Below are 12678 nucleotides of genomic sequence, written 5' to 3'. Positions count from 1 at the left end.
CATGGCACAACACATTCAGGCCCTCGCAGCTCTTTGAAGGCAGATCAATAGCTAACCATTATCCTATTGTTGTTCCTCATCCAACCAGCACTGGTGAAGCCGGAGGAGGGGGATGGTTCAACTGAATGCTGGAAACGCAGGGATTTAGCAAAGGCAGGGATTTATTTAGCCAATCCAAATCAAGATCCAAAAGAATCGGAGAAATCACAACAGAGTAAAAAGTAACAGAAAGGCTTACTGAGAGCGACACATTTGAAGTGTAGCGGAGGTTTAATTTCCTTTTATTTTTGGGAGGCTTCATTTGTCAAATCATTCTTCCATCCCATCTGTTTGCAAAGAAAAGGTCACAACAGATGTGACTCAAACCAAATCTCCTGGTTATTCCCACACAAGGGTTATCAGTAGCTAACCCAAAGCTAACCACCACACTCAGCTGTCAAAATGCTACAATAATTAGTGCCAATGCTTACTGCCTTAATGCGAATCAGAGAATATGGTACTAGGGTTCACACACAGCTACAGTGCGCCCCACTGATGACGGGCGGTGTGGGCCATAGCAACCAACAATCAGCTTTTATCTGAATTAAAATATACTTTTTTAGTAAAAAAATGAAAAAAAAGAATCAGATGTTAAGGCATACAATAACCAAACCTCAAATGACAAAGATACCATACATACAGTATGTGTTACAAATACAAATGTCTCCAAAGCATAACTGGACACATTTTGAAGCAGAAGAAAAAAATCTCTCATTCTATCTTTGGTTCTCTTCCTCCTCTGTCCCTCTAACCCCATTGCCCCCCCCCTCTTTCTCTCTTCCTCTCTATATTGATGCGGGTATTTAATTAGTTCCATAGACACACAGTTTCTATTTCTTGTTACTATTGTGCTCTGTTGTGCATAAGTAAGGCACCTTGTTGCTAAATCAAAAACAAAAAAGGAAGGACTTTTTAAAAAGGATAAAAAAAAGGAGGGATGCAAGGACAGAGGCCGATGAAGGACGTCTTTTTTCTTTTTTTTGCATTCTATGTGAATATAGACTCGAAGGAGACATTTACCGTGAGAAAGAGGAGAAAAAGAAAAACAGGGAGCTGCTGAAGAGACGAATAAATGACGGACGCTCTCTCTCTTTTGGCATTTCGTGTCAGAACTGTGTTACTCTCAGCCCCCTTTAAGCTGAGCCCAAGGACCGGGGCAAACTGGAGGGGGACAAATCATGACCTCCAAATGTCTCGGCTGTTTTATCCGAGGGCGGGGGCAATGCTCGGGACTCAATTGTTATCTGTATGGTCTTAAGATGCAACTGTAGCATTTCCAACAATGTAGTCTGATTTGCGGTGCAGATTAGATAAAAAGATGGTCATTGTAGAGGAGCTGAGTGAGAGACTGACAAACTTCACGTTGCTGTAAGCAGTGAGTCGACGTCGCCAAAGGATGATGAGCTGATTGATTTGTGGCATACAGTTCAGTGAGCATAGGGGAATAGCTAGATTCAGCTCTAGGTATTAGGCTGAGAAAATGACATGTGTTTGTAGTGAGAACCAATGTGGCTACCTCACTAAGCTGAGTGGTTTGTGAAACCGCCACTAATACCAAAGATACTGCAGCCTACCGGTCCCAAACTGCCTAGGGGGAAACCAAACCAAAAAAAAAAAAAGCCCCCCCTCTTTGCCCAAAAATATTACAGACTGATATCTCACACACACACACACACATTCATACACACAGTGCAGTCGGACTGCATGGTGCCACGTGGAGGAGGTGGCCGCCATGCAGACAGAGTTGAGTGCCTTTTCCCTTCAACCACGGGTGGGACTGCACTGGACACACACACACACACAGCCATGTGGGTCCATGCATATAGCTGCACACCCTTTTACAAACATGCACTCACATTCAGACAACGCACCCGTAATTGGATGGACAGCAAAGGGGGGCCAGAGAGGGGGACACAGAGTGGGGGCTGTGTCAGCATTTTCTCCCATATTGACTTTCCATCTTGATACACTAGAATACAAGCACTTTATCATGTAGAAAGTCTATAAAACATTTTCTATACACTATTTATTTGAAACAAAAGTATATGTTGCTCCTTAATCTGTCAGTCTTTCTGAGTGTTTCTTCTAGTAGCTCACAGCCTTCATGTTTTGATTTATTCCCGCCCGGTGTGATTAGATTCTCGGCCACTTTACCTTTCTCGCATCAGAGATATTTTTGTGAAACAGAGAAAGGGGAAGGTAAAAAGGCCGAGGCTCAGAGCACTCGCAGGGCTGTAGTTTTTAAATCTTACCACTTAATGTCTCTCTCCACTGCGTGCAAGCACAGAGGCTGCACTATAAAAGTGTGGAAGACTCACTGACAGTGTAAAGACACAAATTCTCTCTCCTCCCTCCACACTGTCTGTCCAGTCGACCTCTCCCCCTGGCTAGTACTAAGACCCGGTAGGCATGTGTTGACAATTAATTCTGAAATACCTCAAAAACCTTTCATGTAAACTTTATGTAATTTAGATTGAAAATAATACTGCTAATGATAACAATGATTATGAAACTATGATACTATGATAGTTAGTTTTGGAACTTGTGACTTGAAGCTTTATACTGTTAAATTCCTTTTTATTTGTTTGCTCATTTTTCTCGTACGTTTCTCTCGTTTGTTTTTGCTACGGCATGTACTTACTGTTTTTCATAAAGGAAAAAGACATTGTGAATGTTTCTGTGAAGGGTTACATGAGAAAAGAAGAGACAGAAGAGAAAGCTAGAATAGAGAGGGAGGAGCAAGAGCGCAACTCACTTTAGATGTTTAGTTCAAAGCTCTGTCCAAGGCGGGTATGTTTAAAGGAAAATAACAAAACCAAGAAAAAAAAAAAGGACAAAAATATGATTTGGGCTGAAGTCTTTACCAAAAATGTGATGTTAAACCAAAGGAGGAATAACCTTTTACTCATTGTTAGCTTTCTTCTGCCTTTAATTTGTCTTTTCTCTGAAAAAAAAACTATTTCACAGTTACTTTTGAAGGTTCCTGGGTGTGTTCAAGTGCTCCTGATGTTCTTAGAATATTAAAAACCAGCACCTCCTATTGAAAAGAAGGTGCGCTTTTTTCTTTTGTGCATGGATATTGTATAACTGTATAGAAACCAACAGGAATGACCTGTGATTTTGTGGGGAGAGGAGGAGAATGGAAAGACTTGGGAGTGGGTGGAGAAGGGGAGGGTGATATTTTGGTTATCAAAACAAAAAAAAGGGGGTGGGAGGATTTGGGTTTTAGGCGTTGGAGGGGTCCTTGTTTTTAGAATTTCCGTCACTGTTGGATTCACTGGTTGTGTGCATGTGTTGTTGCAACCCTTTCCCCATGTTTTTTTGATGTATATAAATCCAGACAGTAGGGGGCAGTGTGTGCTGGGGGAGGTCAAACTCCTCTCCTCCCAATCAATAGCATTCAATCTTCATTCCTCAGCTTGTGGTCCTCACTCGGGTCCTGAAATGTGTGTCTTGCTTTTCCAAAGACGGGCTGTTTACTTGGAGTTAATCAGAGGGACACACACAGGCCCGAGCGGCCTTGAATAACCTGTATGTCTGTCTACATGCTTTTCTTCAATCTGTGAATGTGTGTTCATTTGTACCGATGTGGAAGACAAAGTGTTTCTTTTTTATGTTCCTTTCCTATGGGTTGCAATATTTGTCATGCGAAAATTTGAAAACCATTTCTTACTGACTGACCGACCAACCAACCAACCAACCAACCGCAGTACCATTTGGCAACTGATGATCCGACCCGAAATGTCGCCCAGCATTTACTGTCAAACAGCATATGTGTGTGTCGTTTCACCGTGGGATCGAGTGTTGCCAATGGGACTGATGTAGACACCCCCAGTCACACTGTGCTCTCCCTCTTCTGTTACCTGTTAATCAATCAGAACCAAGTGTCTTTGTGATGGTAGAAGACAATCAGTTTCAAAACAAGAAAAAAGGTAGAGAGGGCAGGCCAGTGGGGAGGAGGAAGGGGAGGACGGAAGAATGAAATCAAGGGAAAAGAGGCTCTCTGAATCCTGACGAGCTGTAGTGGCCGACTGCCAAACGACTGCCCCATCGCACCCGCAAAACATCCGCCTTCCATCACATCAAACTCGACCTAACTCAAAAGTCATTCGACATTTTGGAATTCACTCCCTCCTCATCCCCTGTCATTTTTCACCCTCCTGCCACAATGTAGTGCACTGCAGGAGTAGAGAACAACAGCTGTGGTGCAGAGGCACACTTCCATCACAACTTCCTGCTAATCTAATGATGATGTAATCAGCCGCGAGGAATACAAATGGCTCCGGTTGGTGGCTTTTGCACAGAGAACTATGCAAACACCTGACCCCCCCAATCTTAATCGTTGCTGCTGGGTCAGAGTGTACAACCCCTCCCCTTGACATTTCAACACTCCCCCTCACACTTTGACCTCCATAACCCCCATTCCACCACACTGATGTCACACAGCTTTACATAAATGCCCCAAACTGCCATTAACATCAAAATGGAGTCCATGTTGATGTTTGCAAGCTCCCCCGCTCATGGCTCCATTGTTCTACAATGTTCGACTGTCTTTGTCCCCAGCGCCAAGGAAGGGCCACAATCAATGCAAAGACACTTACATTGTACTTACTTAAGTTTACAAAGTCGTCTGGAGACGGTGGCTTATATTGCACTCAGAGCGACAGACACACAAACAGACACATGCTGGAGAGGGTGGGTCTGCCTTTTGAGAGTGTTTGCTGAAACCAAAGATGAAATCAGAGGTATGACAATCTGGCTATCACACCTAGACAATGTTCAGCTGTACGGGTCCTGTGATTTACAGGCAACAAGGACATTCCACCTATTGCACTTAAACACACACACACACCACACACACACACACACACACACACACACACACACACCACACACACACACACACACACACACACACACACACACACACACACACACACACACACACACACACACACACACACACACACACACACACACACACACCACACACACACACACACACACACACACACACACACACACACACACACACACACACACACACACACACACACACGGGATAAACCCACTCACAACGTCTGGTCAGAAAGCCTCTTTTCCCTCCTCCCACTGCAGAAGCCGGAGAGCCTGTGGAGGACTTTTAGTTTCACTCTAGCCGAGACTTTTGTGAAGGAAAAAAAATCTGAGTAATAACTGTTACAGAAAAATAAAAACTTAAAAGGATAATATGGGTAAAAATTGCGTGTTTTGAAATAAATTAACAAATAAAAACAATTGTAAAACAAAAGCAGTGCTGTCGGTTTATTGTGTTTGGTTTGATCTTCAAAGGAAGTCCCCTGTGACCCCCGCGGATGGAAATGAGATTTCGACCACAACAATAACAAAGAGGAGATATTCATGCAGAGGTAAACTGTCTAGTAAATACAATAGACAAAATGTATTGTACATAATGTATTTTGTATATTCAATTGTTTACTTTATTGCACAATTACAGCTTTACAAAAGATCAGTGCAGGCTCTACAGAGTTGCCTGTTTTAAGTAGAAAACACGTAATCTTTTCAATAATATGTTGCACTAAGAATATATATGATCCAATATTGTCCTATATCAAAACCTTAAATGTACCATTGTCATTATTCATGTGTGATTTGGTGCATCAATGTTGTTCTTCGTGTTGATCTGGAGCTGTGAGTCAGTGAGTTATTATCTGCGGTCACCTGCTCATCCACCGTCAGCACGGTGCTGCGGATGCAGGTTCCTGAAGAGATGAGGCGCCCGGCCCCGGCCCCCTGGGAGAGGGCGTACGACGAGCGGCGGAGAGACGCTCCTCTTGTCAACCTCGACCTCAGCTCCACCGGTTGAGAGGACGCACTGTGGACCTGCAGCACAGCCAGGTGAGAGAGACTTCGGTCAACATTCAGCTTTACAACTGCTTCTGCTTTGTGTTTATAAGGAATCAATACCTAGGCGAATGGCAAACAACTCACCCCATCGCATATAAGACGCTAAGATTGGTAGCACGCTAACAGGTCCAAAATTTAAATCATATCGAGTTGGTCCTCAAGTCAAGCAGATATAGTTTTAAATTTGCTGTTAACTTGTCTTGTTAAAAAACAGTAAGATCGACACAACTATAAAAATAATCACAGAGCAAAATATTACATAACCATTATTATAAACTAGTCTCAACGCTTTATTTCATACCATATTGTTAAGAAATAAATCACAAATTGGATAATTTTTGCATTGCATCCTTGTTTCTAAATTACATTTTTTCTTTTCATGCAGTCTTACCTTGTGCTTGTCGTGCATGTTGAGGATGACATTGATAGCCAGAGTGGTCATTGAGGGTAACACAGCCGTCCAGGTGGTGAGCAGAGCTGTGAGCCACACCAGTGGATCAATGAAGGCCCTCTCAGACGCTCCTGATGAAAAGCACACACAGAGCAATCAAACCAGCTCACAGGGGTGGTTACACATCAGATCAACATTTTACTATAATAGCATTTTTAACTGTGTTTGGATGTATGTTTGGTCCAACAATTGTTTTTATATTATTTGACCCCAAGAGTGCAGAAGTTCATGCTGTAACAAAAAAACACAGCCTGGAGTAACATCGCTCAAGTGACAGAAATGAATAGAGTAAGCTTGCGGTGAGATGAGTCGAAGTGTACCGAGAAAGAAATAGTCCATGGGTGAAGCTTTAAACAGACGGGTGCTTTGGGTGATCCTGGAACAGATGAAGAACAACACCACAGAGACACACACCGCTGCCACGTTCAACCTGGTCCAGTATCTGGTGACCAGAGAAATCTAAAACACAAACAGAAATATTGTCATCTTGATATACAGCCTTCCTCCTCACGCCCCGTCCCCAAAGAGTCCCCAACTAGCCGTAAGATTTCTCGAATGACCACCACATTCGGAAACTTCCCCAGCCTGCTTCTGTATTTAAGGTTCCCAAACCAAGCTGTTATATCGTAACAAATATGTGTATGCCTATAATCTAAGGTGGTTGGATACAGTAAGCGATGACAATGATAAGCTGCGCTCCTGCACCCAACACGTGCGAAATTGTCTTCCAGCAGCAGTTGGCAATGCGTGTTCAAGTGTTTGTTGCTTTGCATGTAGGCCTGAAGGACGAGCTGTTTGTTTGCTACTTTCAAAATCTAACTACTCTGTCTGTTTTCTCCAACGTTGCCTACCCCAACTTTTAATAAAGCTTCGTTTTCTCATGAGTTCACGGACTAAGCAAGTGATCATTCATCACAATTTCATCATTTAATTGTCATCATGATTCTTCTCAATTTTGGCAACTGCAGCTGAAGTTAAAAAAGTAGATTCCATAATTTCTAAATGAAGAAATATATCAATTAAGTTCTCTTTTCTAAATGTGATCAAATGAGACTTACAAGAGAATATTAGTCAGCCACAAATAAATATTTGTGTGTATGTAATACAGTTTATAATGTTTAATACACAGACACCATCTTGTGTTTTACTGCATTTAAATGTCAAATGGAGAAAAAGCTCCGTAGAGAAAGATGTATTTATTGCATATGAACTAAAAACATCCAATTTCACATAATATGTAATGTCATTGAGGGTGCAAAGATGGTGGATTGTGCAATAATAATAATATTTTATAGCATTCCCCCTGTGTTTTCACAATATATTGTTTTATAACATGTTTTAAATTATGATTAAATCTTCCTGTGGTTCACTTGCATCTATACAAAATGTGATCATTACCTCAGCGTTGGCAGTGAACGTTGCTGCCATGGCGACAGTCACTGCCATGGTCTGCAAGTCATAAGCTGTGTTGTGAAAAACTCCAAAAGGGATGAAGAAGAAGACGAGAGAAGAGTAGACGGCATAGAGGAGCGATGAGATGAGAATGAGAGGGCTGGAGAGCTCCTGTCTCTGTCCTGACCGGTACAGCTCCGGCCACTTCAGGCTGCTCTCTGCATTCACATCCTACAACAGAAAGAGGGAGGATGAAGCATTATGATTTACATTTTAGGTATTTCAATGATTTCCAATATTACAATCACAATTCTAATCATTTCTGAATTGAAATACAAAAGAATAAATAAAATAAAAGAACAACCAATTCATAGTGGCCCTAACAGCTTTTCTTTATGGTGTAACATGTATCTGCATATTTATGACTTTAGAATATCAACATGAAATATTGATCCCATTAGACTTGCATTTTTGCCTGAAATGTTCCTTGGACATTTCCTGTTTTTAAAAATTAAAATATGATTGATTATTGAATACATAAAAATATGCATCTCCTTAACTGTCTCACCTGTTCAAAGAAGGCCAAACACATAACTGGGACTGCTGTGTAGAAGAGGCTGTAGAGAGCAATGAACCATGTCTCATATAGAGACTGCAAGAGAAGAATAGATGGTGGAGTTAATGCAGGATGATTATCTCCATATTTGAGTTCAGTTCATTATGTAACATTCAGTCTCATCCATGTATAGCTAACCTGAGCACTGAAGCCGTTGAAGAAACCAAACCATATGTGCACCAGAGCAAAGCCACAGGTCTTAAACAAGAAGTAGCGCAAGAAGAAGGAAATGCGCCTGTAGGACCAGCGGCCGTGGACCAGGAGCAGCCGCTGCAGAAATCTGAACTGGGACAAAGCAAAGTCTGCGTTCTGCACGGCCTGACCCCCCTCCACTCCTGCAAGGCCCACGCCGACATGAGCCGCTGGGGATGGCAACAGTCAGAAAAGGCATTGAAAAAGAGGAAGAACATGTAAGAACATCAAAGCAGAAAGCACACAGGGACAGGGTGTTAAGAGTCAAGTAGATCTATATAGTAGTGTTTAGTTGTGTTCTTATTTCATTAAAAATCTGGATAATTTCAAACCAAAACTGTAATATTAATCCTGGTTAAAGTTTGGTTAATTTGATAGAATCTTCCTTGAGTAAGCTTTGTGGTCTGCCAGAAGCTGTCTTAAATTGACTTTGTATCCACTTTCAAACGACGCTATTGTGAGTTTAACCGGACTTACTCTTGATCATATTCACGTCATTGGCACCGTCCCCGATGGACATGGTGATGGAGCGGGTGTGTTTCCTGACCAATGAGACGATGTCAGCTTTCTGTCCGGGTGTCACGCGACAGCAGAGCACCGACTGACACTGCTCCGCCAGCCTCATGAACGTAGCACCCCACTCAGGCTTCTGGTCAAACTCTGCCTGGAGAACAACACCATCAAACAGCTCAGATTAGGTCATAGTTACTGTTGGGAAAATACTGAATATACTCTTCTAATATCAGTGTAGCGCATGATAACAAAGGCCCTTCGTAGCTGTGTACGTAACCGGATGTATGATTACCTAGAAGAGCGTCATGACACACTGTTTTAGGCATACGATAGCTATGTGACAACGATTGACATGATGATTCAGCCCCTAGAGAGATAGGCATATGACTGTCATGTTTATTTCTTACGCAGGCCTTAGCTAATCTGAACTGTGGCCAGAATACTGCTTTGAACCGGTATTCTTCCATCTTGTGACTGTAACACACTCTCTTGTATATAAACATGTCAAGGACACTATTCGGAGAACTATTTTGTCCCATGCAGCCCTGTGTGTGATGACTACTTCCATTCTTGCAAGGATAATAAATACATGTATCCTCATATTGAAGCTCAAGTCGGTGACAAGTGATATTTTTCTAACAGTAACTTCACAAGAAATGTTGAACTGTAATGATATATGTCACATTTCTTGTTCGAGGTACAGTTGAATGAAAATTGTTCATCACTAAACCAAATCAACATTAACTCTTACACTCAGAATTTTCAAGCATGTTTGAATTAATAAATATTTTAGTGTTAAATATGTTTTTTTAATAGTACATTATATATTTAGGCTCCTGTTCTTTGCCCCTTAAAATGTCCTTGAAGTACCTCACCGACATTTGTAATAATTGAATCAAGAGGTTAATTATTTAAACCGTCGGCCTTTACAGCATTACATTACATGTGGTTTATGTCCAGTTGAAAGCCATTACACGGGTACTTTAACAAAGAGTGAAAGGAAGGTTAATAGGCAATTTCAAACACAGCCAAATCTTCGGCAAACTATATGATGACAGTTATTCATCATATAAATGTGTAACCTCTATCCTGTATGTCCAGTGTTTACCAGCTCAGGTCCAGTGAGCACCAAAGCAGTCTTCGCTTCAGCCGCCTGCTTGTCTACAGCCCACAGCTCTGTCTGCCTGGCCTTGAAGAAAGTTACCCCTGGGTCTGGGGACTGGAGTATCTGTCTGCAGGGCCAAAAACATACAAAGATCAATGAGCTGGTGTGAGTGTGTGCATGTGTGTGTTTGTGTATTTCTGCTAACTTGAGCTCCTGCCATTCCAGTAATCTGGTATCCGGATCCAGTAACTTGCAAGAATATCCGATATTCACTGCAGTCTCTAGAAGAACGAAGGGGCAGGAAAGACAGAAACCACAGTGAGACATGAAGCGTAAAAAAAGCGGTGCCACTTCAAATGATTCTACAGGAAGACACGATACCTTTTTTGTCCCCAGTAAGTACCCATACTTTAAGTCCAGCCTGTTGAAGCAGAGCAATAGTCTCAGGAACGCCTTCTTGAAGTCTGTCCTCTATCGCTGTCACCCCAATAAGCTACGAACCATAAGAGTACAAATTATCTTTAAGCATTCCTGAAGGATATTGGCTTTTTTACGTAGCAAGAAAAGGATAAAAACAAATATTATAAGGTTGATAACATGGAAAATGCACATTATTTGCTTTGAAAAGTAACGTTTCTGCAGTAATAGGCTCTAAGGACATCATTTGTATGTGGTGAAACGCTAGCAATCCTCTTATTTGCCTATTCTGGGATGTTTTTACGGTCACACTAACACAGTAACAGTTGGACAGTGTCAAAGTGTTGCTATGGAAACAGAATGTTGAGCGCAACTCTTGCTTGGATTTGAGTCTTTACAGATTATTACATGCACAAAAACCTAAAAGCACACTACAGGAAAGGGAAACCCAAACAAGCATAATAGGGCCTGTTTTCGGGATTCCGGGAAAAGAAAAAGGGAAGAAATAAATAATGACAGGCTTGATTTAAAGATATCCTGTGACATGAACATGAAAGATCCCACCGAGGAGGAGCCCACCTGCAGATCTATCTCCATCTGATCATAAAGCTTTTCCAGCAGTGCGTCGCGGTCAGAGGTAACCATGGTTGCAGATTGATCCAGAGTTTTACTCCACTGCTCCCATGATGCCTCGGGAACAGATCGAACCGCAACACACAAAGTCCTCAGACAGGCCTGGGAAAACAGCTGACAGGAGACGAGTTCACACGTTAAACTTATTACAGGTTCCAGAGATGGCAAAAGTACACACATCCTTTACTCAAGTAGAAGTACAGATATTCGTGTTTCAAAAGTAGAAGTACTGACTAAACTGCTTTACTCTAGAAAAAGTAAAGAGGTCTTCGAAATGTACTTAAGTCAAAAGTACCCATAACTACCAGCTGTTTTAAAGAGTAACTGACCTCCCTTTATATTAATAGAACAATAATGTGATTGTTAGCTAATGAATGTTTCGATGCTGAACAACGGCAACATGACAAAGTTCTCATTGGTCCCTCTTCTTTAGAGAAGACCAGGAAATGATGGATACACGGATCGTGTTCAAATCAATAGGCACACAATTACTCTAAGTAATAATGATCACGCCACCAAAAAATACAGATTAAAACTAAAGTAACAAACCTGTGTTGAAAATGTAAGAAGTAGAAAGTAAAAAGTCATCAGAAAAATAAGTAGTGGAGTAAAGTACCGATACCAGACAAATGTACTTAAGTACAGTAACCAAGTAGTTGTACTCCACTACTTCCCATCTCTGCAGGCTGTATATTATTCAAAGGAAACATGAGATCAACCCTTGGGTTTTGGCAGGAATGCTTTAACTCTCAGCAGGAGATCGCTGGCCTGATAAGTTCTTCAGACTCTATTGATCAAGAACTTTGAACAACTCTGAGATGATCCATGCAGTGTGTCAAAGCTAATAGAATTGATGGAAGATATTGTGCCTTCAGTACAATGTGACGCATACAGATAATCATACAAAAGACAATCTAAACATCGATTTGTTTGACAAATTACTATATTTGGATCAACACCTTGCACATTTTAAATATATTTGTAGAGACTTTCCAGATGCAGTCAAAAACACCCTAATGACTTCATTTTCTGACTTTTCCTTTAGCCCATCTATAGTTCTCATTCATAACACTCCGTTCGATGTCTCACTATGGGATGCGCCTCATCGCGGAGCAAACAGAAGCATCAATCTCATTACGCCAATCCTGATTGGCTGGTGATCTTGACGTCAACGTCAGGGGAAATCACCCCCTATAAGTAGCCTGCGCCACGACGCATGCGTCATTCAAACACCTCTTCTCGCTTCAGAGCACATCTCTAATGGTAGCCGGGCTAGCTTAGCAGTCCACAGACTGAACCAAAAGCTAATTTCGGTCGACGGGCGTTAGCCGGCTACCATATTCTGCCTCGCAGAAGAGTATAGTACTAACACACCAGTTAGTATTATAATCAACCTCGCCGTTCTTCCTCTGG

General features: G+C 41.7%; 1 protein-coding gene across 2 annotated transcripts in view; it reads right to left on the bottom strand.

The window, feature by feature from the left end:
* Positions 1-12678, bottom strand: part of atp8b3 (ATPase phospholipid transporting 8B3) — a 71376-nt gene that overhangs the window by 10673 nt on the left and 48025 nt on the right. Inside the window, exons 19-29 of one of the 2 annotated variants that reach the window (XM_034081627.2) lie at positions 11212-11379; positions 10597-10708; positions 10421-10496; positions 10219-10342; positions 9075-9261; positions 8544-8767; positions 8358-8441; positions 7796-8020; positions 6718-6856; positions 6338-6468; positions 5761-5922 (exon numbers count right to left, since the gene is read on the bottom strand). In XM_034081627.2, coding sequence (XP_033937518.1) covers positions 5761-5922; positions 6338-6468; positions 6718-6856; positions 7796-8020; positions 8358-8441; positions 8544-8767; positions 9075-9261; positions 10219-10342; positions 10421-10496; positions 10597-10708; positions 11212-11379 — 1632 coding nt within the window. Of the gene's footprint in view, positions 1-5496; positions 5923-6337; positions 6469-6717; positions 6857-7795; positions 8021-8357; positions 8442-8543; positions 8768-9074; positions 9262-10218; positions 10343-10420; positions 10497-10596; positions 10709-11211; positions 11380-12678 lie in introns of those variants that run through there. The other variant, XM_034081628.2, reaches the window with a different exon arrangement.

This window comes from Pseudochaenichthys georgianus, chromosome 4 (assembly GCF_902827115.2).
Source record: "Pseudochaenichthys georgianus chromosome 4, fPseGeo1.2, whole genome shotgun sequence".
NCBI lineage: Eukaryota > Metazoa > Chordata > Actinopteri > Perciformes > Channichthyidae > Pseudochaenichthys > Pseudochaenichthys georgianus.
Note: the sequence above shows the minus strand (reverse complement) of the source record. Positions and strands in the feature narration are given on the sequence as shown.